The sequence below is a fragment of the Sapajus apella genome, unplaced genomic scaffold (assembly GCF_009761245.1).
Source record: "Sapajus apella isolate SASKATOON/1434 unplaced genomic scaffold, GSC_monkey_1.0 scaffold379, whole genome shotgun sequence".
NCBI lineage: Eukaryota > Metazoa > Chordata > Mammalia > Primates > Cebidae > Sapajus > Sapajus apella.
Genome location: NW_022437317.1, coordinates 41,066 through 68,549, shown reverse-complemented (window position 1 = coordinate 68,549; position 27,484 = coordinate 41,066). Strand labels below are relative to the sequence as shown.

The window sequence follows — 27,484 nt, the reverse complement described above, 5'->3', positions numbered from 1 at the left end:
GGAATTATTGAACACTCTTGATCAAATGCATCTATAGGTTTTCGACAGTGCCGGGTGCGGTGGCTCAAGCCTGTAATCCGAGCACTTTGGGAGGCCGAGGCGGGTGGATCACAAGGTCAAGAGATCAAGACCATCCTGGTCAACATGGTGAAACCCCGTCTCTACTAAAAATACAAAAAATTAGCTGGGCATGGTGGTGCGTGCCTGTAATCCCAGCTACTCAGGAGGCTGAGGCAGGAGAATTGCCTGAACCCAGGAGGCGGAGGTTGTGGTGAGCCGAGATCGCGCCATTGCACTCCAACCTGGGTAACGTGAGTGAAACTCCGTCTCAAAAAAAAAAAAAAAAAAAGAAAGAAAACCAGGCCATGTGTACTGAGAACTGTGTCAAGCTTTTATAAACATCAGCTTATACACAAACAAGTATGAAGCCCGCTGAAGACTATTCTGCCCTGACTGAATGTTCAGCACCCACTGCTTTCTTCTACTCAGCGTGGGAGTCTAATGGTTATTATTTACAAGTGAGGCTTGATTTTTCTTGTGAAAGGCTTTCAACTCCACCTTCCAGGGCTTTTCTCAGTCACTGAAACACAGGACCTCCTCAATCCCTGTGCGGGTCAAAAGTTCAGCTGAGATGAACTATTCCCATAGGGACGGGTGGGACCTCAGCCATACTCTGCATGCACCTGGTAAGGTAGGAGTTCTCTGGGACTGTCTGATCTGGCATCAGAAGGAACCCATGAGCCCCTACCCAAGAGCAGAGCCCCCAAAAGAAACCCTCCACTTGCAGCCTCACAAGTGCCAGCTTCATCCACTCTAATCTAAACAGAACTTATACTGGTTTAGGCACTTATAAGAAAGCCACCAAAAATATCAGATTCGGACTTCAAAAGAAAGTCTGGAATTAAATGAAAACTAGACACAGTCCCTAACAAACCTTAGCGACTTCTAGGGGACAAAGGGAGGACAACAACAATCCTGACTCAAATACTCTTCGCAGAAGAATGAGCATGTGCATGTTCACACAGCCACACACGGACCACTTTCAACTCGCACCACACACAGCCACTTTCAACTCCAGGGAATCTCAGGCCCACTAAAGCCAACCATGTGCCTTCATCTGGGAACACTGCCCTTGCATCTGTCTCTGCCCCTCCCCTCACATCACCCACTGAGCCACTAAGCTCTGGCTCATGCCCTTCCTATAGCCTGGAAGGCCCTCTTCAACCTCCCTTCTTCCTTCACGTCTGAGTCCAGGTACTAACTACTGCGTGAGGCCACCTTAAATCCCATTCTCCCTTCCCCCTGTAGACAGCCCCACAGTCCTTCATCCCTTCCAGGGATCAGTGCCTGCACCCCTCTGCACCAGCAGCAAGCCACTGGGCTTGTCTGTCCACGTGTGTTCCCACTGGGGACAGCAGCCCAGGGCTGAGCACTGGAAGGGCTTCCTCAATCCCTATATAGGTCAAAAGTTCAGCTGAGAAGAGCCATTCCCACAAGGTCTGACGGGACCTCAGCTATATTTTGAGTGCACCTGGTAAGGGAGGAGCAATTCTCTGGATTCTTGTCTGATTTGGCATCAGAAGGGACCCATGAGCCCCACCCCAGAGCAGCATCTCCAAAGACCCGCTCCGAGGAAGACACAGGCTCATGTCTTACCTTGGTCGGTTTTGGTTGCTGGCTTCCAGTTTTCAGCACTAATTACTGGGAGACAGACCTGTCCCTTTTCATCGATGTTCGGGTGATAGATCTTTGTTTTAAATGTGATCTTCGGTGGTTTGAATGGGTACTCTGCTGGAAAGTTGATTTCGATTCTGAAGGCCCCCTTATCATACGGAGGGTTGTCCTGGAAGGAAAGAGAGGAGATCAAAATGAACAAACCATGGTTCATAAACCTGTAGCCAAGACAGGAATGTTTCAACTGTTTATCTAAAAAATCAATTTATTTCAAGGGATGCATCAACTGAAGCCCAGCTGCCTTCAGGACAATCAAGCAACCCATCAGTATTTCTAGAGCAAGGTATCTGCTAAACTGAGAAAGGGCTTGAGATTGATGCCCTGTTCTCTTTATGCTTTTTAAAAATATATACTTTACTAGGCCGGGCGCGGTGGCTCACGCCTGTAATCCCAGCACTTTGGGAGGCCGAGGCGGGTGGATCACGAGGTCAAGAGATTGAGACCATCCTGGTCAACATGGTGAAACCCCGTCTCTACTAAAAACTACAAAAAAATTAGCTGGGCATGGTGGCGTGTGCCTGTAATCCCAGCTACTCAGGAGGCTGAGGCAGGAGAATTGCCTGAACCCGGGAGGCGGAGGTTGCGGTGAGCCGAGATCGCGCCATTGCACTCCAGCCTGGGTAAAGAGCGAAACTCCATCTCAAAAAAAAAAAAAAATATATACTTTACTTTTTAGGATACCTTTATAGCAAAAGTGAGAGGGAAGGACAGAGAGTTCCTACATACCCCCACCCCTATATACACACAGCCTTCCCCAGTATCAGCATCCCTCACCAGAGGGACAAATTTGTTACCACCAATGAACCTTCTTCCTTAACACATCATTACCAAAGTCCCTAGAGTTCACACTTGGCGTTGCACAGTCTATAGATTTTGCGTGGTTGTAAGACATGATAGTTGGACTCATACAATATGTAGCTGCTATGTCTGAATGTATCTCCTGAAAATTCTCACGTTGAAACCTAATCACCAATGTGATAGTATCAGGAGTTAAGGCTATTGGGAAGTGATTAGGTCACGATGGGATTGGTGTCCTTATCAAAGAGGCTCCCGAGAACTGCCTTGCCCTTTCCATCACATAAAAACACAGTGAGGAAAAAAAAGAAGAAAAAGAAAAAAAAAAGTGAAAACAAAAACAAAAACAAAAGACACAGTGAGAAGGCCCCATCTATAAGCCACAAAGCAGGCTCTCAGTTGACGCTGAATCTGTTGGTGCCTTGATCTTCGGACTTCCAGCCTCAATAACTGCGAAATAAATTTGCTGTTATAAGCTACTTGTTTTTTCTTGTTTGTTTTGTTTTGTTTTTTGAAATGGAGTCTTGCTCAATTGCCCAGGCTGGAGTGCAGTGGCACTATCTCAGCTCACTGCAACCTCCGTCTTCTGGGTTCAAGCAATTCTTCTGCCTCAGCCTCCTGGGTAGCTGGGATTACAGGTACTTGCCGCAAGGCCCGGCTAATTTTTGTATATATAGTAGACAGGGTTTCACCATGTTGGCCAGGCTGGTTTCGAATTCCTGACCTCAAGTAGATCTGCCTTCCTCAGCCTCCCAAAGTGCAGGATTTATAGGGGTGAGCCACCATACTCTTCTTTTTATTCCCCTCTTCTTTCTTACTTATTTTTGACAGGGTCTTGCTCTGTTGCCCACTGGAGTACAGTGGCACAATCTTGGCTCACTGCAACCTTGACTTCCCAGGCTCAAGCAGTCCTCCCACTTCAGCCTTCCAAGTAGCTGAGATTACAGACTGGCACCACCACGCCCAGCTAATTTTTTGTATTTTTGTAGAAACTGGGTTTCACTATGTTGTCCAGGCTGGTATCAAACTCCTGAGCTCAAGAGATCTGCCTGTTTTGGCCTCCTAAAGTCCTAGGATTACAGGTGTGAGCCACTGTACCCAGCCTCATTTCTTCTTAGTGTTGAATACTATTTGTCTAGATGTACTACAATTTATTTATCCATTAATCCACTGAAGGACATCTTGGTTGCTTTCAAACCTTGGCAATTAATAAGTAAAACTGTTATAAACAATCTCAGTGCAGGTTCTGTGTGGATACAAGTTTTAAACTCATTTGGGTAAATACCAAAGAATGTAATTGCTGGATCAAATGGTAAAAAGTATGTTTAGTTTTTTAAGAACCTGCCAAACTGGACCAGGTGCAGTGACTCATATCTGTAATCCGAGCACTTTGGAAGGCCAGGGAGGGAGAATCACTTGAGGCCGGGAGTTCAAGACCAGTTTGTGCAACATAACAAGACCCCATCTCTACAAAAAAAAAAAAAAAAAAAAAAAAAGTTTAAATATATTAGTCTGGGCCAGGCACAGTGGCTCACATCTGTAATTCCAGCACTTTGGGTGGCTAAAATGGGTAGATAACTTGAGGCCAGAAGTTCAAGACCAGCCTGGCCAACATGGTGAAACTCCATCTCTACCAAAAATACAAAAAAATTAGCTGAGCATAGTGGCACAAGCCTGTAGTCCTACTTACTTGGGAGGCTGAGGCAGGAGAATCACTTAAATCCAGGAGGTGGAGGTTGCAATGAACTGAGATTGCGCCATTAAACTCCAGCCTAGGCAACACAGCAAGACTCCATCTCAAAAAAAAATTATAATAATAATATACTATTAGCCTGGCATAGTGGTGTGCACCTGTAGTCTCAGCTACTTGAGAGGCTAAGAAGGGTGGAATTCTTGGGCCCAGGAATTTGAGGATTTAGTGGGCTATGATCACACTTATGCATTCCATTTTGGGCAAGAATGTGACTCATTTTCTTTGTTAAAAAGTTTTTATGCATAAATAAATAAAAGAAACTGCCTGTCTTCCAAAATGGGTAAACCATTTTGCATTCCCACCAGTAAGGAGTGAGAGTTCCTGTTGACCTACATCCTCAGCAGCATTTGGCAGTGTTCTGGATTTCACAGCCATTCTAAGAGATGCACGGTGTTATTTGTTGTTTGTTTCTTATGACAGAGTTTTTTTTTTTTTTTTTTTTTTTGAGGCGGATTTTCACTCATGTTACCCAGGCTGGAGTGCAATGGATGGTCTCGATCTCTTGACCTTGTGATCCACCCGCCTCGGCCTCCCAAAGTGCTGGGATTACAGGCTTGAGCCACCGCGCCCGGCCATGACAGAGTTTTAAGAGTTCTTTGTCCTTTTTCAGATTATGTTTATCTCTTGATCTTCTCTGAAGATATGAGAAAAGTCGTACCAAAGGTAAGTTACAACCCAACCAGAATACACTGTGAGTACTAGAAGGCCAAATAACGGCCTGGATGCCAAGTCCTGGCCAGCTCAGACTTCCCAGGGTGGAGGCAGTAGTTAGCTCAATGGCTGGACCCTGGGGAGCTAAGCTGGTCACTCGACAGGTGATGATCAGGCACAGCCAGTGCCATGGCTTAGCCCCTTGCCCCTAGAACCATCCAAAAACCACCTTTGGGTCCTAGACACTCTGATGGCCCCAGGAACCTGAGAGATGACCCAGCAAAGAGCCTTTTAACCTTTCTCCTATCCTATCTCCAGAGCTGGGAAAGCCCTTCCCATTGTACTGCCTCTTTTCTGCACTCTGTTCTCAAAAGCCCCACCCAGGTCTGCCATGGCACACCCAACCCAAAGAAAGCGAAGTTTCGAAGAGGGCCTAGGAACAATCTTTTTTTTTTTTTTTTTTTTTTTTTGACACGGAGTCTCACTCTGTCGACCAGGCTGGAGTGCAGTGGAGAAATCTCAGCTCACTGCAACCTCTGCCTCCTGGGTTCACGCAATTCTCCCATCTGAGCCTCCCAAGTAGCTGGGATTACAGGCACCCACCATCATGCCTAGCCTTTTTTTTTTTTTTTTAGTAGAGACAGAGTTTCACCCACATTTGGAAATGGAGCAAGTGAAGTGTGGTTGACTGACTGGCCTGAAACCTAGGGGGTTTTCTCACCACCCAGGGAACTCAAGAGCTGAGTTAGGCCAGGCCTGGTGGCTCAAGCCTGTAATTCCAGCACTTTGGGATGCTGAGGCAGGCGGATCACCTGAGGTCAGGAGTTTGTGACCAGCCTGACCAACATGGGGAAACCCTGTCTCTACCAAAAATACAAAAAAAATTAGGCGGATGTGGTGGCGCATACCTGTAATCCCAGCTATTTAGGAGGCTGAGGCAGGAAAACTGCTTGAACCCAGGAGACAGAGGTTGCGGTAAGCGGAGACTGCCCCATTGCATTCCAGCTTGGGCAACAAAAGCGAAACTCCATCTCAAAAAAATTTAAAAAAAAAAAAAAAAAAACGTGCTATAGCTCCTGGAAAATCAGTTTGCAGTTCCTCACAATGTTAAACGCACGATTACCATACAAACCAGCAATTCCACTCCTACATATGTTCTGAAGAATTGAGACAGGGACTCAAGCAGATACCTGCATGTCAATGTTCACAGCAGCAGTATTTACAATAGCCAAAAGGAGGAAACACCCCAAGTGGCCATCAGCAGATGAATGGATAAACAAAATGTGGTGTATATATACAAAGGAATATTAGTCATCCAAAAGAAGGATAAGGGCCAGATGCAGTGGCTCATGCCTGCAATTCCAGCACTTTGAAAAGCCGAGGCAGGTAGGTCACTTGAGCCCAGAAGTTGGAGACTAGCCTGAGCAACATGGCGAAACCCATCTCTACAAAAAATACAAAAAATTAGCCAGGTGTGGTGGCATGCGCCTGCAATCCAGCAGTCAGAAAGCTGAGGCAGGAGGATCGCTTAAGCCTGGTAGTTTGAGGCTGCAGTGAGCCGTGACTGCACCATTGCACTCCAGCTTGGGCAATGGAGCAATACCCTCTCTTTAAAAAAAAAAAACAGTAGCCGGCGCAGTGGCTCACGCCTGTAATCCCAGCACTTTGGGAGGCCGAGGCGGGTGGATCACGAGTTCAAGAGATCAAGACCATCCTGGTCAACATGGTGAAACCCCGTCTCTACTAAAAATACAAAAAAAAAAAAAAATTACCTGGGCATGGTGGCGTGTGCCTGTAATCCCAGCTACTCAGGAGACTGAGGCAGGAGAACTGCCTGAACCCAGGAGGCAGAGGTTGCGGTGAGCCGAGATCGCGCCATTGCACTCCAGCCTGGGTAACAAAAGCGAAACTCCGTCTCAAAAAAAAAAACAGGCCAAGAGCAGTGGCTCAAGCCTGTAATTCCAGCACTCTGGGAGGCAAAGGCTGGCTGATCACCTGAGCTCAGGAGTTTGAGACCAGCCTGACCAAAATGGAGAAACCCCATCTCTACTAAAAATACAAAAAAAAATTAGCTGGTGTGGTGGTACATGCCTGTAATTCCAGCTACTTGGGAGGCTGAGACAGGAGAATTGCTTAAACCTGGGAGGTTGAGGTTGCAGTGAGCCAAGATTGTGCCATTGCACCCCAGCCTGGGCAATAAGAGCAAAACTCCATCTCAAAAAAAAAAAAAAAAAAAAATTTTCCCAGACACAAAGGATTAATACACAGAATTCCTACAATTCTACAAAGAAACATACTAAAACCCTAATAGATGATGGACTGCAGAAATACATAATCAATAAGTAAAAAAAAAAAAAGAAAGAAAGAAACCAAGTCAACCACAATAAAATGAAAAACACAAATCAAATTGGCAACAGTGATTTACTTCTGTATGTTTGCTTCATAGGCTTTGTCATATACTAACAGTTTTCCAGGAGGGCCCTATGAAAGCCTTAATTATTGCCTTTGCTAACAACAGCAGCATGCCAACAAGGCTAAGCACTTCACACACATGCATTTATTTAACTTTTCCAACATCCAAAGAGGTTAAGTATCACTCCCATTACAGAGGTGAGGTTGCCCGGCCCAAGTGCATCCCTCACCCAAGATCCCCAAGCCAGTCCAGAACAGGGCTGAGGTTCCCACTTTGGTCAGATTCCACAGCCTGAGCTCTAAAGTACCACTCACTCAGTACTCCCTTTAAAAATGCCTAGCAGGCCAGGCATGATGGCTCATACCAGTAATCCCAGCACTTTGGGAAGCCGAAGCCAGAGGATCACTTGAGCTTAGGAGTTCAAAACCAGCCTGGGCAACATAGTGAGAACCTCATCTCTAAAACATAATAATAATGATGATAATAATAATAATAATAATAAATAAAAGGCCAGACATGATCCCAGGACTTTGGGAGGCCAAAGTGGGTGGACTACCTGAGGTAACTTGGTCAACATGGTGAAAACCCGTCTCTACTAAAAATACAAAAAAAATTAGCTGGGTGTGGTGGCAGGCACCTGTAATCCCAGCTACTCAGGAGGCTGAGGTAGGAGACTAGCTTGAACCTGGGAAGCGGAGGTTGCAGTGAGCCGAGATCACACTATTGCACTCCAGCCTGGGCAGAAAGAGTGAAACTCCATCTCAAAAATAAATAAATAATAAAAATTAAAATCCAGAGCAACCTCCATGACAGCCAAGGACACGTATGGGCACTTGTGCAGACAGTCTATAGAAGTACAAACTGGCACAACTTTTCTGGAAAATAATATATACCTATGGCCCTACAGATGGTCTGTTCCATATATACACATATAAAATATAGCTCTGATCCTAACAGAATACTATGTTTTAAAATCAGAATCTAAAATATAGAACAAAGATTAAAATAAATGATTAGATATATAAACATACAAATATTATGGGATATAGTATAGTTATCAAATATCATGTTCACAAAGTTTTCAGGCAGAGACTAAATAATTATAAAAAGATAAAACAATTACTGGGTGCAGCAGCTCACGTCTATAATCCTAGCACTCTGGGAGACCGAGGCAGGAGGATCACTTCAGCCCATGAGTCTGAGACCAGCCTGGGCAACACGGGGAGACCCCATCTCTATTTTTTTTTTTTTTTTTCCCCGAGACAGAGTCTTGCTCTGTTGCCCAGACTGGAGTGCAATAGCATGATCTCGGCTCACTACAACCTCTGCCTCCCGAGTTCAAGCAATTCTCCTGTCTCGGCCTCCCAAGTAGCTGAGATTACAGCTGCCTGCCACCACACCCGGCTAATTTTTGTACTTTTAGTGGATATGGGGTTTTACCATGTTGGCCAGGCTAGTCTCGAACTCCTGACCTTAAGTGATCTGCCTGCCTTGGCCTCCCAAAGTGCTGGGATTACAGGTGTGAGCCACTGCTCGGCCCTGTCTCTACTATTTAAAAAAAAAAAAAAAAAAAAAAAAAGGCTGGAGGCAGTGGCTTATGCCTGTAATCGCAGCACTTTGGGAGGCCAAAGCGGGCAGATCTTCTGAGGTCAGGAGTTTGATCAACAACAGCCTGGCTGCATAGTGAAACCCGATCTCTACTAAAAGTACAAAAATTAGCGAAAATCGCTTGAACCCAGTAGATGGAGGTTGCTGAGAGCCAAGATCGCACCACTGCATTCCAGCCTGGGCAACAGAGCAAGACTCTGTCTCAAAAACAAAAATAAGAATTAGCTGGGCATGGTGGTGCACACGTGCAATCCCAGCTACTAAGGAGGCTGAGGTGTAAGAATCACTTGAATCCTGGAGGTTGAGGTCGCAGTGACCCGAAATCACACCACTGAACTCCAGCCTCGGTGACAGAGTAAGACTGTCTCAAAAATAAAATGAAATAAAATAAAAATAAATTAGCTGGGTGTGGTAGTACACACCTGTAGTCCTGGCTACTCAGGAGGATCACTTGAGCCCAGAAGTTCAAGGCTGCAACAGGTCATGATCACACCACTGCACTCTAGCCTAGGTGATAGAGCAAAACCCTGCCTCAAAAAACAAAACATTATATCATGAATTTATGGAATGGCTTATTAAAAACTGCATGAAAAATGGCTGAGAGGAAGTATGCTGAAAGTTAAGAGTGGACACATTCGCCGGGCGCGGTGGCTCAAGCCTGTAATCCCAGCACTTTGGGAGGCCGAGGCGGGTGGATCACGAGGTCATGAGATGAAGACCATCCTGGTCAACGTGGTGAAACCCCGTCTCTACTAAAAATACAAAACATTAGCTGGGCATGGTGGCGCGTGCCTGTAATCCCAGCTACTCGGGAGGTTGAGGCAGGAGAATTGCCTGAACCCAGGAGGCGGAGGTGGTGGTAAGCCGAGATCGCGCCATTGCACTCCAGCCTAGGTAACAACAGTGAAACTCCATCTCAAAAAAAAAAAAAAAAAAAAAGAGTGGACACATTCACTGGGTTAGAAGCTTCAAGAAGGTTCACCACCATACACCTCCAGTTCCTAAAGGGCAGTGCCCAAAAAGTAACCGAATTTCTTGATGATATGATTATGGGTAATACTTTCTTCTTTAGATGTTACCTTAGAATCTTAGATCTAAAAAATTACAGAAAAACAAATGTTAAAGAGAATAGACCTGAGTTGCATTGGCAACAATGAAGTCTCTAGGAAGCACCTCCCCAGCCTCCCCTCCCACCTGCCCTCCTCTGTGCACACAACCAGGACAATCACTAGGTGGCTACCCAAGGACAGCACCCTCCACAAAGGCCCAGGGCTGCGCTGCCATGCCTTCAATGGCCTGGCTCTGCTTTCACCCCAACTGGGCAGACCTCAGGTGAGTTTGTATAGTACATTCCCATGCTAGCCCAGCTGTCCAATGTAGGAAGACGTAAGGCCCAAGTTGGAGTACAAGTGTGAACCCTGGGGATACCAGATGTCAAGAATGCCTTAACTTTTCTGGAGAAGGAAGAAAGACTTTGTTGAAACACTCCTCATACAAACCCAGAGCCCTGGAAGGAAGCAAGGGAAAGGACAGACAAGAAGGTGGTATACACAGGGACAAGAGCCGCCCTGGCTGTGGCTTACTGTCTCCAAGGCAAAATTTCGGCCTGGAGACTCCTCAGAGCCTCACCCCAAGCACACAGGGATTCTACCAGCCAGCCTCCACCTTTGGCCTAGTGAGACTTTAACCCACTGCTCCATCACCCCTGCCAGCGTGAAACCAGAGGGAGGCCTTTGCATGAGCCGTGGCAGAGCATGCCCAGCAGCAATCTACCCTTGGAGCTGGGTGGCAGGCTCTCAGGCCACTGAACTCTCAGGGCCAGACTGCCCAAGTCTTACCACTTAAAACCATTCCATTCATTTCTATCATTTTCCAAAGAGCCACGGATTAACTGTTCACTTCTTTGATCAGTAGTATACACAATCTCAATTAGAAAAGGGACAAGGTCTGATGGTCCTAGCCATTCTCAGATCCCTAGAGTAGGCAAATGTTGCACTCACAGGCAAACCTCTCCCACGCAGAGATGTCTCTGCCACCCACACCCTTTGCCCTAAGCCCTAACACCATCGAGCCTAAAGAAATCTAAAGGAGGCCGGGTGTGGTGGCTCAACACCTGTAATTCCAGCACTTTGGGAGGCTGAGGCAGACGGATCACAAGGTCAAGAGTTTGAGACCAGCCAGGCCAACATGGTGAAACCCTGTCTCTACTAAAAATACAAAAATTAGCCAGGCGTGGTGGCACATGCCTGTAATCCCAGCTACCCAGGAGGCTGAGTCAGGAGAATCGTTTGAACCTGGGAGGCAGAGGTTGCAGTGAGCCGAGATTGCGCCACTATAACTCCAGCCTGGGCGACAGAGCGAGACTGTCAAAAAAAAGAGAAAAAAAAGAAATCTAAAGGACACATCCTCAAATCAGACTGGCAGCTCCCAGATTTAAACATTGTGAACATATACTAAATCATTACAAAGTATATCTTTCCTTAGTTACCCAAACGATTATGGAAATAAACTACAAATCCAATGACTGCTGATCAAATTCAGGGACTTATTTAAAAAAAAAAGGCATGACCTTACAACCAACATCAAGAAAACATCTATAGGAAGGAAGCACATTCTATGTTCTGCTTTGGCAAAGTAACAATCCATCCATGAGAAAAAAATATATACAGGACTGGGTCAGGTACAGGGAAAGGGCCTGAGGCTCAGATGTGCAAAGTGGAAATGAAAAGGAAGAGAGAAGGTGACTGGATGAAGAAGAACAGGAAAGGAGGGCACTCACGCAGGGCAAGGCTGTGACCTGGGGTAGCTGGAAGGCTACATAACGACCAAGTGAGGCCGCCTGGTGGACAGATGGTGGAGGTTCCAAGGAGAAGGCAGGAATGGAGATGGGTGTGGGAATCCTTCACGTCCTGCATAATCTATGATCCTGAAAGAAGTAGGGTCCCCAGAGACAAAACAGAACTGGAAACAGTAGGAGACCAAAAAGAGCCATGTTTAAGAGGGAGGAGAAAAGAGTGGCAGGACAGGGGTGAATGGCAGGCTGGTCACAGGACTGGAGGCTGAGAAGCTGCCCGTCCTCCCAAAGCTCAGGAGGCAAGCAAGGGCCATGATGTCAGGGCAGCCAAGCCAGAGGCATGACAACAGTCGGGACAGCCTGTGGGCTGGGTGTGATGTGGTTTCAGGAAAGTAAGAGGAAGGGGGATTGCAAACTGGAGTTAATTATAAGACAAGACTCTTGAAGGATGAAGGGATCAAAAAATGCAGAAAAGAGTAGACACTAAGAGGATGCTAGGGTCCAGAGAAAGCCACTGTTAGGAGGGGCTTCAGTCCATTAGAAGGCAAAACTCTGAGAGATGGGGCAGCTGGGCTGTGGGGGCAGACACTGGAGGCGTGAGCCCCAGAAAAGACATGGGGTGAGGGGAACATGTGGGCAATTAGAAAAAGGAACTTGAGACAAACAGAAGACACAGGTTGGAGGGGACCAGGAATAAAGTCCAAAATACAAATATCCGAAGAGTTACAGACATGAATGCAAAACCAAGAGAGAAAGCAAAACAACTAGAGGAGAATGCTTGTCCCCCTCCCAAGGGAGCTCAGAGAAGAAGGTCCCGCTGATCAATGAGGCCAAGCGCACAGAAGCCAGGGAAGCCAGGAAAGAGCAGGAGCACAGACACACTCCTTTTCTCTGTGTCCACAGATCTACAAAGCTTAGGACCCCCTGAGTTTTACAAAACCAGTGCCAAGATGTGACTCTACTCAGGACCCAAGGCTACACTCCCTGCCTTATTACCCTAGAGTGACAGTCACTTCTGTGCATCTGCTGGCTGCCTAGACTAAGAGCCTACTAAGGAGCAGAAAAACAAGCCCAACAGCACACACATCACCTTAAATCTGGTAGGAAGTGGAAGTGTTCAATACTCACAGGAACAATAAGCCCTTGCCAAGTCAATAAATTAGCTTCATCAACCTGGATGTTACGGAAGTTTTTCATTCCACATTTGCGGATTTCTTCAAGCTCCTGTTGATTGACAAAGCATAAAGGGGTGTCAAATAGGGGAAAGCACCACATATTAAGATCCCTCCTGATGCCCTCAAATTAAACCAAATGCCAAAAATGCCAATGACAAAATTGGAGAGTGAGGACTAAACCGTGCTTGGAGTGGTTAAGGAGGCATAGAGTTTGCCATGGCAGTCCCCACTGCAAGGTCATTGCTTCTACCCATGTCCCAGACCAACACAAGCCCCCACCTCAGTGAACCCCCCAAACATGACGGGGGGAACTGTGCTTCTACGGTCATACCACCTTCTCTTTGAGTTGGTTACCATGCCTATTTAAATCCCTCAGTGTGAGATCTCATACATGACAGAAACTATACTGAGGTACCGTACACCTGTTGCCTTCCAATCAAAATTCATTAAGCACTGATTATGCATCAGATGCTAAGAACCTAAAGATGAATAAAACTAGGGACTGGGAACAAATCAGACACAAATGCATATCCAGTTTTCTACCCAATGCTGTAGATTTCAGAAGGACTCCATGGGCACACAGCAAAGAGAACCATCCAGTCTGGGACTGGGGTGGGAGTAGGGGAGCGGGGATGGGAAACCTTCACTGAGCCTCAGTTTCCTCAACTGCAAAACAGACCCAGAGTACAGAAAATGAAGGGGAGGCCATGTTGCGGGCAACAGGACTCCTTTTAAATATATGGGATTATTGTATAAACAGTCAATTCAACAAGTGCCATTTCACCCAGAAAGCACAACTTTATGACTTCAGGATCCGGCCTGAGATGTCTTCAGAACTGTCTGTCACCTGTTTTTCAACTGTGCACCAACCTGACCTTTGCCATTGCCTCCGACACCTCCGTGAACACCTGGCAGGCACAATAAGCCAAGCCACTTGGCATGCCCTCCCACCAGCACACCAGCCTCACCAACATTCCTCCACTCTGACACAGAGTGCTGCTCCACACGCCTCAGCCCGGCCTCCCATCCGGTGGCACAACAGCCACCTCCACTCCTCTCAGGCACCTTCTCTTCGGCAGCCCTAGCACCACCCAGCTAAGCCCTGCCTCCTTTGCCAGGCTGCTTCCTCTGGCCCAGCTCCAGCACCCTCCAGAACCTCCTTATATGGTGCTGCAGCTCAGAGCAGTATGGGGGCTCCTTATCAGCCCCAACATCGAGCCCAAAAGCTCCTCTGCACCTCATACTTCCAACACATAGTGGTAATTTAAAAGGCACCTCGAGGCTACACAGGCAGGGAAGGAAACAATTTCCAAGGAAGGGGGAACAGGAGCCCAGTTACCGGTTCTGAGTAGGAGGATGTGCTGGACGCACAGCCCAGAGCAGCCGAGAGGGAGAGTGCATTGAATGAACACACAAAAGAGGCAGAACACACTGGTGCTTCATAGCAGGCAACAGGCAAGAGTTTCTCCCCACAGGGTGCTCCTGCTTGTCACCCTCATCTGCCCACCACAATCACCCGGACTTGGGCCCAGCCCCAGAAATTCTGGTCCAGCAAGTGTGGGTGGAGCCTGAACATGGATTTCTCGAGGCTGTGCCTGAAGTGAGGGAAGAAGCGCTGCTGGGAGCAATGACGAATCCATTTCTCCCTGAGGAGGCACTGGCAGCATGGGCTGTGACCTCCTGCAGTGAGGAATGGGGTAGCCTGGCCCGTCTTCGCCTGCATGAGGCCCCTCTGCCTGCATGAGGAGGTATGGAACCTGAGGGACCGCTCCAACCTGCCAACTGTCACCTGGTCCTCCTGCTCACAGGACTCAACAGAAATATCCCCCTGCGGATTATGAAGCCTGGACAGACTCAGGAAGGGGAATAAGTCTCACACCCACACTGCCACCTCCTTCCACTCTTCAACTAGAATGTAAGCTCAACGAGGGCAGAGATTAGGAAGCCCTGGTCCTGCCAGGGCCTAGCTCACAGTGGTGTTCAAACATGTGCCTAATGACCAGGTTGGTGGTTGGATAGGAAGCTGGGACTTAGGGAGGAAAAAAGAACCTAGGGTGGGAAGGATTCTCCATAAATACAGTTCCAATGCTGTGTTTGGCTTTTTTGACCTTGGCTCAAGATACTAGAATTCCTGGCTAAGTACAGAATATAGCATACATTTCCCTAAGACTAGAGTCCTAGCAAACAAAATGTTTTAAACCAAATACAAATAGAAAAAAAATATGCCAGATAGAACTCTGAAACTACACAACTAAAAAAAGAAGAAACAACAGTGACAATATCTAACATTTACGGGAGAAAACACATTTTAAAATTATCTGTAAATATATTTTATGGTTTCAGAAATCCACATGCCAACAGTATAAAGTATGGGTGATAAACACCAGGTAAATCTCACAGGAATTACAAAAATATGGCAAGACAAAACTCAACTGTAACATGAGAGTGAAAAACAGTATCTTGCTCAAGAAAAAGGAGAGGAAGCAGTGAGAAGCACTACGGGCAGGGGTGCAGAAAGAACACTTACTGGTGCTTTCGTATCAAGGAGATCCAGGGGATCCACAGACAAAGATAAAAGAATACTGCCATGGAAGTGAGCCACACACCTGGCCAGAGAGAAGAATGGGCAACCCTGAGGATGCTAATGACAGCAGGGTTGGGAAGCACAGAGAATCCAAAGCAGGGTTGTCAGATAAACTCCCAACTTACCTTGCCGTCAAGTTAAGCTCTCCAAAGACAAAAGGGGCAACCTCCTTTGCATAACTCTAACCAACAAGGAAGAACTGATTATAATGCAGAAGCGATAGAAACTGAGACAAACAAACGAACAGGCCCTGTCATCTTCAAAGAATGATGAGCATCCTGTAGTAGAAAAGTTTCCAACAGGGTGTTGCCAGCATTCAGACATGACTCTGCACTTGAGCCTCCCAAGCCCTTACCCTGAGACAGATGCCAGGCATTGTGACCAACCCACCCCAATTTCCCAACGTCCTCTAGAGCCCCCATTGAGAACCACAGGCACTATGAGTGGCCAGGATGCTAAAAGACCTGCATTGCAGGTACTGTGGACAGATGGCGCTGTGGACAGAAACTATTTAGCCCAAAATGTTAATTATGCATCCACTGAGGAAAACAACTTAAAGAAGATAAATTCAGGCCAGTGATGGTGGTTCACACCTGTAATCCCGGCATTTTGGGAGGCCAAGGTGGGTGGATTGCTTGAGCCCAGGAATTCGAGACCAGCCTGGCCAAAATGGCAAAACCCTGTCTCCACTTAAAAAAAAAAAAAAAAAATACAAAAAATTAGCCAGGTATGGTGTGTGCCTATGGTCTCAGCTACTCGGGAGGCTGAGAGGTAAGAATCAACTGAGCCCTGGCAGTCAAGGCTGCAGTGAGCCAAGATTGCAACTACAGCACTCCAGCCAGGGCACTGGAGTGAGACCCTGTCTCAAAAAAAAAAAAGAAGAAGAAAAAAATTCAAGAGATCAGTTCCATCTGAATATCAGATTCAAAAGGCCAGATGACTCAAACCCTCAAGATGGTTGTAAACCCTCAAGCAAAACTGTGTCCCAGTAACTGAGAATGGTCCTGATAGTGAAAAATTAGGGAAGGAATTGAAGGACACCAATGTAAATTCCAAGAAGTGGAATTCAAAAGGATGTTACAAATGACAGAAGAAAGGACCTGATAAAAACCGCAAGAGCAGCCCAGCTCTAGAACAGTTAGAAAGACCAAAGCTAAGAATGACAGACGCTTACAAATAACACTCCCACAAAGGTTTCAGTTCTGCTCAGAGCAAGAAGCAGCCCAAGTCAGCTGCTCAAGGCTGATGGTGCAATGCTGACAAACATAGAGAAGAGTTCAAGGGAAAGCAGAACCAGGCAGCTCGCACATTCCTTCTCCTGATGAAGACAGAAGTCTTCCCAACCAGGACAGGTGGTGCCGGAGAGACAGCAATGCTTCTCAGAATGAGGTCCACTTCTGAGCCCAGAAGTAGATTTCAATGTATAGAAGGAAACTGAAAGAGCCCAGGGGTGCCACCCAGCTCTTGTAAAAGGAAAACATCCATGCCCTAAACTCAAGCCCAGACAGCCTCATGCCCACTCCAGGGCAAAGTGTGGAACATGGCAGACAGGGATGGTTACTTAACAGCTTTGCAAGCACTAACAGGAAGGACCCTGGGCCCCAGCAGAAGGTCACTGACCCAAGTCCTGAGAGGAGACAGAACAGGATACTGCTGTATATAGCCAGTGCTCTGTCACACAGCTCAGATGTACACACCTAGGTCTTGGCAAAGTAGTTAACAGTTTCTCTTTTGCTTCTTGTTAGGGTCTACAATGAGGCCTAGAAACAGGCCAGGTGCAGTGGCTCATGCCTGTAATCCTAGCACTTTGGGAGGCTGAGGCGGGTATATTACCTGAGGTTAGGAGTCCGAGACCAGCCTGGCCAACATGATGAAACCCCATCTCTACTAAAAATACAAAAAAAATTAGCTGGGCATGTTGGTGAACACCTGTAATCCCAGCTATTTGGGAGGCTAAAGCAGAAGAATAACTTGAACTTAGGAGGCGGAGATTGCAGTGAGCTGAGATCGTGCCATTGCACTCCAACCTGGGCAACAAGAGCAAAATGAAAGAGGAGAGAAAGAGAGAAAGAAAAAGAAACAAGAAGAAAGAAAGAAAAGAAAGAAAAGAGCCGGGCGCGGTGGCTCACGCCTGTAATCCCAGCACTTCGGGAGGCCGAGGCAGGTGGATCACGAGGTCAAGAGATCGAGACCATCCTGGTCAACATGGTGAAACCCCGTCTCTACTAAAACTACAAAAAATTAGCTGGGCATGGTGGCGCGTGCCTGTAATCCCAGCTACTCAGGAGGCTGAGGCAGGAGAATTGCCTGAACCCAGGAGGCGGAGGTTGTGGTGAGCCGAGATCGCGCCATTGCACTCCAGCCTGGGTAACAAGAGTGAAACTCTGTCTCAAAAAAAAAAAAAAAAAAAGAAAAAGAAAAAAGAAAGAAAATTAACCTATTCAAAATCTCCCCAGGTAATCCTTATACAAGGCCAGCTTTGAGAACCCCTTAGGAGCCACTAATTTGTGGTCATAGTCCTCTTTAAGAAATCTATGACAGGGCCGGGTGTGGGGTGTGGTAGTTCATGCCTGTAATCCCAGCATTTTGGGAGGCCAAGGCAGGTGGATCACTTGAGGCCAGGAGTTTGAGACCAGCCTAGCCAACATGGTAAAACCCTGTCTCTACTAAAAATACAAAAATTAGCTGGGCATGGGGGTGCATGCCTGTAGTTACAGCTATTCAGGAAGCTGAGGCATGAGAATCACTTGACCCCAGGAGGCAGAGGTTGCAATGAGTCACGATCACACCACTGTATACCGGCCTGAGCAATAGAGTGAGATTCTGTCTTTAAAAAAAGAAAAAAATACGGCCGGGCGCGGTGGCTCAAGCCTGTAATCCCAGCACTTTGGGAGGCCGAGGCAGGTGGATCACAAGGTCAAGAGATCGAGACTATCCTGGTCAACATGGTGAAACCCCGTCTCTACTAAAAATACAAAACATTAGCTGGGCATGGTGGTGCGTGCCTGTAATCCCAGCTACTCAGGAGGCTGAGGCAGGAGAATTGCCTGAACCCAGGAGGCGGAGGTTGCGGTGAACCGAGATCGCGCCATTGCACTCCAGCCTGGGTAACATGAGTGAAACTCCGTCTCAAATAAATAAATAAATAAATAAAAAGAAAAAAAGAAAAAAAAAATCTATGCCAAGAATAGTGGCTCACACCTATAATTCCAACACTGGGAGGTCAAGGCAGGAGGATCGCTTAAGCTCAGGAGTTCAAGACCAGCCTGGGCAATATAGCAAGACCTTATCGCTTAAAAAAAAAAAAAAAAAAAAAAATCAAAAAATTAGCCAGGTGTGGTGATGCGTGCCTGTGGTCCCAGCTATGCGTAGGCTGACTTGGGACAACCAGTTGAGCCCAAAAGGTCGAGTGAGCCATGATGGCGCCACTGCACTCCAACCTGGTCAACAGAGTGAGACTCTTTTTCAAAAAAGAAAAAAGAAAAGAAAATAAATCCAGGCCAGGCGTGGTGACTCACATCTGTAATTCCAGCACTTTGAGAGGCTGGCTAATCACAAGGTCAGGACTTCGAGAGCAGCCTGGTTAACATAATGAAACCCAATCTCTAATAAAAATACAAAAATTAGCTGAGCATGGTGGTGCGCGCCTGTAGTCTCAGCTACTTGGGAGGCTGAAGCAGGAGAATCACTTGAACTCGGGATGCGGAGGTTGCAGTGAGCCGAGATCGCACCACTGCACTCCAGCCTGGGCAACAGGGTGAGACTTCGTCTCAAAAAAACAGAAAAGAAATCCAAAAGCACTAGATGACTCTTCCCCCAGCAAAATATGTAGGAATCCTCCCATCCAGTAATTCTAACTACAATTCTTTGATACAACCCAACAATTCCAACTAAAACTCTTTGGCGCAACCCAAATGAGCAGTATGCAGAATCCCACCAGGTCAGCCCAGTGATTTCCTCCATCTCTTTCCCCAGGATGTCTCCTGGAAGGATGTCCCCAACTGTCCTGCTATCACCAACCCCACATCCCCAACATGTTCATCATTGAAAGCCTCTCTCAAATGCCCGTTCCTCTAAGGAGCTCCCCAAGGTCTGGCTAAAAGTGATGCTCCTTTCTCTCAACAGCCACTACAATGTTTCTGTACCAAATAGATAAACAGAGGCTGGATCAAGAAGAGCTGAGGAGAATCGAATGACTTTAGAACTGGTGGCCTGAAGTCACCCTGGCGGAAAGTGGGCTCAGAGAGATGCAGTCAGGTACCACCTATCAGGAAAGGAACCAATACAGGCTTAAAGACCAAAAGCCTCCAAGAGTCCTTGATAGCAAAACGACAGCTCAAGTCACAGAATAAAATATTTTAGAGATCCAGTAAAGACATGGTCTTGGTTCCAAACACTTAATTTTTCGCCTAGTACAAGACATGAAGCCTTAGCAGCAGTGTGAAAAACTGACTGGTTTAGCTGATGAACCGTTTGTACCATGTTTAACATCCAGGCTATCCTCAGCTATTCAGAGCTAAGTGCTGTGTCCGGAAGGGCACCATACTTTAGAAGACCACATCAAATAAGGGCTGCTAAAGAAAAGAACAGCAATGACCATGTCCTTCTAGGAACAATCAAAAGGATCAGGGACCTATGGCCTAAAGAGATGTGAAGATGACATACAACCTCTTCAAACGTTAAAAAGTTCACCTGCTGGCTGGGCAAAGTGGCTCACGCCTGTAATTCCACACTTTGTTGTTTTTTGAGTCTAGCTCTGTCACCCAGGCTGGAGTGTAGTGGTGCGATCTCAGCTCATTGCAACCTCCACCACCCAGGCTCAAGTGATTCTTGTGCCTCAGCCTCCTGAGTAGCTGGGACTACAGGTGCGCACTACCACACCTGGATGATTTTTGTATTTTTAGTAGAGATGGGGTTTTGCCATGTTGGCCAGGCTGGTCTCCAACTCCTAACCTCAAGTGACCCACCCACCTCAGCCTCCCAAAGTGCTCCTGTAATCCCAGCACTTTGGGATGCCGAGGCAGGAAAATCACTTGAGGTCAGGAGTTGGAGACCAGCCAAGGCAACTTAGTAAGACCTCATCTCTATGAAAAAAACAAAAAATGATGCAGAAGGATTGCCTTTGCCAAGGTGCAGTGAGCCATGATCATGCCACTGCACTCCAGCCTGGGTGACAGAGCAAGACCTTGCTGCCAAAAAAAAAAAAAAAAAAAATTAAAATTTTTAATTTAAAAAGTTCACCTGCAAAAGATTCAACCTTCTATATGAGTAAAGAAGAAAGAATTGGGGCCAGTAAGTGTTCCCAGGCAGCTTTTGACTCAGTGCCAAACTCTTTAATGCCACCCCAACGTGGTCTAAGGCCCCCTGACTTGGGGCAGCAGGCGTCATGTCACTACAGATACTCAAATGGATGGAGCAGACTGGGCAGCCACTGGCCAGGGCTGTCAGCAAGAAGCCACCTGCACTGGGCAGGAATGTGCCACACCCCCTCTTGAGTCTCCTCTGAAGTCAGTGCCACAGGAGCAGGTGAGCAGGCATGTAGAGGAATAACCAGTGGGGCCAGTCAGGGATGCTTCAGATGTCACAGCAGTGGTATGAGGAGCATGTCTCAAAACAAAGACAGTAAACAAGCATATTCCATGTCACTGTGTCATTTTTATATCTGTTAAATGGCAAAAGGCCTGTAGTATCCCTCAAGGAAAGCTAAGCTTAACATCACTTTTCTTGGCTGTTGAGGGTGGTTTAAAAGAACAGAGAAATGCTGCTCTAGAAACCTTTTTTTTTTTTTTTTTTTTTTTTAAAAGAAGAAGTCTCACTCTGTCACCCAGGCTGGAGTGCAGTGGCATGATATCAGCTCACTGCAACCTCCACCTCCCAGGTTCAAGCACTTCTCTGTCTCAGCCTCCTGAGTAGATGGGATTACAGGTGCCCACCACCATGCCCAGCTAATTTTTGTGTTTTTAGTACAGACGGGGTTTCACCATCTTGGCCAGGCTGGTCTTGAACCCCTGACCTCGTGATCTACCCACCTCAGCCTCCCAAAGTGCTAGGATTACAGGCATGGGCCACCATGTCAGGCCTGCTCTAGGAACCTTTAGGTCAGAGCGAGGAAAGTCCAGCAGACACCCATGGAGGGAACAGCTGAAATGGGAGACTCTGAAATGGGCCTTGAAAGATGGGGGAAGACAGAACTGCTAGAGAACAGGAGTCCACATGTGGGAAATGTGTATGTAGAGGCATGGAGGGCAGGTATCAGCAGGAGTATTAGGGAAGCAGCAAGGAAGCCAGTTTAGCTGAAGTGTTTACCAACTCAGCTAAGTCATCATCAGGGCCAGAACTTTTAGCCAGGGTGCATGGCCAAGCCCCTGGGAGATGTTTAACACCAACATGCAAAGAGGCAGGGGAGGGGTGGGAGAGGGGCACAGGAGAGAAGGAAGGAGAGCTGACCGTGCCTAGGCGTCATCTAGGACCTGCTTACTGCATCAGTCCCAAGGGCAGGATGGGTACCTTTGAGTGGGGAGTGCTTCCAGATGTCTGTGATGTGCACTCCATGCCCTGCTTAAGAATCATCACATTCAGGGCCAGGCATAGTGGCTCACACCTGTAATCCCAGCACTTTGGGAGACTGAGGTGGGTGGATCACCTGAGGTCAGGAGCTCAAGAGCAGCCTGGCCAAGATGGTGAAAGCCCGTCTCTACTAAAAATACAAAAATTAGCTGGGAATGGTGGCGCGTGCCTGTAATCCCAGCTACTCAGCAGGCTGAGACAGGAGAATTGCTTGAAGCCTGGAGGCAGAGGTTACAGTGAACTGAGTTCACGCCACTGCACTCTAGCCTGGGTGATAGAGTGAGACTCTGTCACAAAAAAAAAAAAGGGAAAAACAAAAGGAAAAAAAAAAGAACACCACATTCGTATCACCCAGTCTCTTGGCAAGGAAAAAACTGGAGCCTTGATGAATGCAGTGTCATTTCTATAGCTAGAAACAAGCTCCTAAAAGGACCAAAACCTCCCACTGAGCTAGGCACATAGAAGAAATGCAAAAAAAATCCCCTCTGACTGCAACAAGTCTATAGTGACCAAACCCCAGACACTGTTCTGAATTTTTTATTTTTGAGATGGAGTTTCACTCCTGTTGCCCAAGTTGGAGTGCAATGGCACGATCTCTGCTCACCACAACCTCACCAAAGCCTCCCAGGTTCAAGCGATTCTCGTCTCTCAGCCCCTTGAGTAGCTGGGATTCCAGGCGCACACTACCATGTCCAGCTAATCTTTTGTATTTTTAGTAGAAATGAGTTTCACCATGTTAGCCAGGCTGGTCTCGAACCCCTGACCTCAGGTGATACGCCCATCTCTGTCTCACAAAATGCTGGGATTACAGACATGAGCCACCCCACCCAGACTGTTCTGAATTTTTTTTTAGGTGAACACTGACCAGCACAGTGGCTCACACCTATAATCCCAGCATTTTGGGAAGTAAAGGTAGAAGGATCGCTTGAGGCCAGGAGTTCAAGACCAGCCTAGGAAACATAGCAAGATCCCATCTCTACAAAAAATAAGAACAACAAAATGTGCCAAGAAGCCTGGCATGGAAAAAAAAAAAAAAAAAAAAAAAAAAGGGCCAGGCATGGTGGTTCATGCCTATAATCCCAGCACTTCTGGAGACCAGGGGGGTGAACTACTTGAGCCCAGGGGTTCAAGATTACCCTCAAAAACATGGCAAAACCCCATCTCTACCAAAAAATACAAAAATTAGCTGGGCATAGTTTCACCTATAGTCTTCAGCTACTTGGGGGGCTGAGGTGGGAGGATCACTTGAGCCTGGGAGGCGAAGGCTGCAGTGAGCTGAGGTTGTACCACTGCACTCCAGCCTGGGGGATAGATTGAGGCTCTGTCTAAAAACAAAATAAAATAAAATAAAAATTAGCCGGGCAGGCCGGGTGCAGAGGCTCACACCTGTAATCCTAGCATTTTGGGAGGCCGAGGAAGGCGGATTGCCTGAGCTCATGAGTTCGAGACCAGCCTGGGCAACAAGGTAAAACTGTCTCTACTGAAATACAAAAAAGTAGCCGGGTGTGTCAGCGTGCGCCTGTAGTCCCAGCTACTCAGGAGGCTGAGGTGGGAGAATTGCCTGAACCCAGAAGGTGGAGGTTGCAGTGAGCTGAGATCATGTCACCGTACTCCAGCCTGGGACAGAATGAGACTCCATCTCTTAAAAAAAAAAAAATTAGCTGGGCATGGTGCCATATACCTGCAGTCCCAGCTACTCAAGAGGATGAGGCAGGAGGGTCCTTTGAGCCCAGGAACTTGAGGTTATAATGAGCTATGATCATGCCACTGCACTCCAGCCTGGGCAAAAGAGCAAGACCTTGTCTCTTGAAGAAAAGAGGCCCCGCATGGTGGCTCACATCTGTAATCCCAGCTTTGGGAGGGTAACGCACGCGGATCATGTGAGATCAGGAGTTCGAGACCAGCCTGGCCAACACGGTAAAACCCCATCTCTACTAAAAATACAAAAGGCCGGGCACGGTGGCTCATACCTATAATCCCTGCACTTTGGTAGGCTAAGGCAGGCAGATCACAAGGTCAGGAATTCGAGTTGAGCCTGACCAACATGATAAAACCCCATCTCTACTAAAAATACAAAAACTTAGGTTGGCATGGTGGTACTTGCCTGTAATTCCAGCTTCTCAAGAGGCTGAGAAAGAAGATTGGCTTGAATCTGGGAGGCAGAGGTTGCAATGAGCCAAGATCATGCCACTGTACTCCAGTCTAGGCAACAGAGTGAGACTTGGTCAAATAAATAAATAAATAAGCAAGCCTGGAGTGCTGGTAAATGCCTGTAGTCCCAGTACTCAGGAGACTGAGGCACGAAAATCACTTGAACCAGGGAGACACAGGCTACAGTGAGCTGAGCATTGAAAGGAGGGGAAAGGGGGGAAGGAGTGGGGGGAGGGGATTCCAACAAAGAACAGAAACAGAGAGATGCTAGGAAAGGGGCAGCCATGATATGAGAGGAAGTAGTCAATTATGAAACCATTCTACACTGTTTACAATTCACAGCACATGGGCTATGACTGGAGCCTCACCATGGCCTTGAGATGGGCAAATGGGGCATATTAGCCCCATTTTACAGATGGTAAAGCCAAGGCTCAGAGAGGTTCAAGTGAAAGAAACTGTACAGAGCAGGCCCAGGACTAGAAACACTACTGAAATTGCTCCTCTTTGACTATCTCAGCCACCCAAAGTGGTGGGTTAATGCTCCCATCGGAAATGGACAGAGTAGGTGCTCTTCTTTACTCTGTGGGATTCCAGGAGGGCTTAGCTTGCTCTGGAATAGTACTGCCCAATATTTACATCAACAAAAACATGAACATATTCAGTGTTTCCCCTAGCCCAGCACAGCTAGTCATGATGTGCCTGTGTTATACAAGGATTATTTCTAGGCTCCTCCTGCCCAGGCAAAACAAAACCTGGCAGATGGAACTGGACATCTGAGGAAAGTTACATAAACCTGCCTTAAATCTACCAAATTCCAGTATAACTCTTCTATCAAAGTGAATAATTGTAACAGAAATGCAAACTTTCCAAGTTTTCATAAGGCAACTCTTGGCAATGACTTTTTATTTTTTTCCCTGAGACTGGGTCTTGCTCTGTTGCCCAGGCTGGAGTGCAGTGGCACAATCACAGCTCACTGCAGTCTCACCCTCCAGAGCTCAAGTGATCCTTCCACCTCAGCCTTCTGAGCAGCTGTAACTATAAGCATGTGCCACTGTGCCCAGCTAATCTTTTTACTTTTTTGTAGAGACGGGGTCTCACTATGTTGGGCAGACTGGTCTCAAATTCCTAGGCTCAAGTGATCCTCCTGTCTCAGCCTTCCTAAGTGCTGGGATTATAGGCATAAGCCACTGTGTCCGGCCACTAAATCATGATGTAAATATAATTCAATACACTGAAAATCTAAACATAAGCCTCATGACCTTCTAATGCAATTCTCTCATTTCAACTAATATTCAGCTAAGGGGGCAGGACCCATGGCAAGACATCATCCCTTCCCGAGGTCAGCAGTATCCTATCTTACATTTAGTTATCATCATAGCTAATATACCTGGGGCCGGCCATGGTGGCTCACGCCTGTAATCCCAGCACTTTCGGAGGCTGAAGCAGGTGGATCACCTGAGGTCAGGAGTTCAAGACCAGCCTGGCCAACATGGTGAAACCCTGTCTCTGCTACAAATACAAAAATTAGCCAGGTGTGGTGGCGCACTTGTGTAATCCCAGCTACTTGGGGGGCTGAGGCAGGAGAATTGCTTGAACCTGGGAGATGGAGGACGCAGCAAGCTGAGATCACACCATTACACTCCAGCCTAGACGACAAATGAAACTCCATCTCAGATAAATAAATAATACACTTGGCTATGATCATAACTTTACGAAGTCATCTCATCATCCTCGGTAGAAATCAGGACACTGAGGCTCAAAGGGACAACAATAAGGAGTCAAAGGCAGAAATCTACATCTGAACTCTATTACTCTATCACAGCACACTGCTTCTCAGGGTTACAGCACACTCCTTCTCAGGTGGTCATTCTAAGAGGACACGACAAAAGAGAACACTCAACACAGGCTTAGAGGAATGCAGTGCACACAACCTCCACAGTAAGCATGGGGGAAGCGTGGTCAAGGCTCCAACTCAGCAGGCCTTGACACCAGCTTCTGGCTGCCAGGCCTCGTTCCTGGAAGGTACTTCGGTGTTCATCTGCACATGGGTGTGCCTGGCATTCCTGACCTCCAGTACATACTCCAGAGTCCAGCACCCCCCTACCAGACTGACAGCTCCCTGAGGGCTGGAACACTGACCTCTTCAAGTCTATCCACAGCAGACCCAATGACACAAAGCCTGACACAAGACAAATGGGCACAATGGGAACTGCCTGTGTAAAACTCAAGGAGAATCCCTTCAGGAAGCTTAGGTTTTTGTGTGCTGACTGTTCTTAACAAAAGGCACGTTGGTGTGAAACAGGCTTTTTTAACAAGCCACCTTAGATGGGTTCAGAGGCTATTTGGCCTCTGTTACGCCTTCTCCCACACCATGAGTCCGGTGGGCCCCGTCTCAGAAAGATGTAACCACATGAGCCCTGACTTTGACGTTAACATCTGCTTTGGTTGCAGATGTGCCTGCTGGGCTAGGGGGTGTCAAAAGAGAATGTTCCCCATTCTACTGAGCTATGCTAGGAAAGTGGGGGCAAAATCTGACAAGAAAATGAAATATATTACAATCAGGAGAAGGGCAAAAAATGATAATTTAAAAAAAAGAAAAGAAAATGAAATACAGAAAACTATAATCAACACGGCCCTGGAACTGTTAAAAACCAAAACAAACGCCGGGCACGGTGGCTCAAGCCTGTAATCCCAGCACTGTGGGAGGCCGAGGCGGGTGGATCACGAGGTCAAGAGATCAAGACCATCCTGGTCAACAAGGTGAAACCTCGCCTCTACTAAAAATACAAAAATTAGCTGGGCATGGTGGCGCGTGCCTGTAGTCCCAGCTACTCAGGAGGCTGAGGCAGGAGAATTGCCTGAACCCAGGAGGCGGAGGTTGCGGTGAGCCAAGATCGCGCCATTGCACTCCAGCCTGGGTAACAAGAGCGAAACTCCGTCTCAAAAAAAAAAAAAAAAAAAAAAAACACCAAAACAAACAAAATCCAGACAGCCACCTAATCTGAAATGAATCCTCTTCCTCTCCATTGTGTCCCTTCCTCAAAACCAAAAGCAATCATATAAAAAGAAGGAGCAGAGCCCTGAGAGCCCGGGACCTTAATGGTGGGCCTGGCTCCACCAATGACTTCAGCTTCCTCATCTGTAAACTGAGGCCACTGGTGTCTGCCTTCCAAGGTCCCTCTCGCAGCTCTGGAATTCTAGTGTGTGAGTGTGAGAGAGAGAGAGAGAGAGAGAGAGAGAGAGAGAGAGAGAGAGAGAG

The 27,484-nt window shown here is 47.1% G+C and overlaps 1 protein-coding gene across 2 annotated transcripts in view; it reads right to left on the bottom strand.

The window, feature by feature from the left end:
* Positions 1–463: 463 nt before the first annotated feature.
* Positions 464–27,484, bottom strand: part of LOC116545809 (ubiquitin-conjugating enzyme E2 L3-like) — a 36,650-nt gene continuing 9,629 nt past the window's right edge. The window contains exons 1-4 of one of the 2 annotated variants that reach the window (XM_032272255.1): positions 15,451–15,517; positions 12,877–12,972; positions 1,657–1,843; positions 464–683 (exon numbers count right to left, since the gene is read on the bottom strand). In XM_032272255.1, coding sequence (XP_032128146.1) covers positions 637–683; positions 1,657–1,843; positions 12,877–12,945 — 303 coding nt within the window. In that variant the 5' untranslated portion in view covers positions 12,946–12,972; positions 15,451–15,517 and the 3' untranslated portion in view covers positions 464–636. Of the gene's footprint in view, positions 684–1,656; positions 1,844–12,876; positions 12,973–15,450; positions 15,518–27,484 lie in introns of those variants that run through there. The other variant, XM_032272254.1, reaches the window with a different exon arrangement.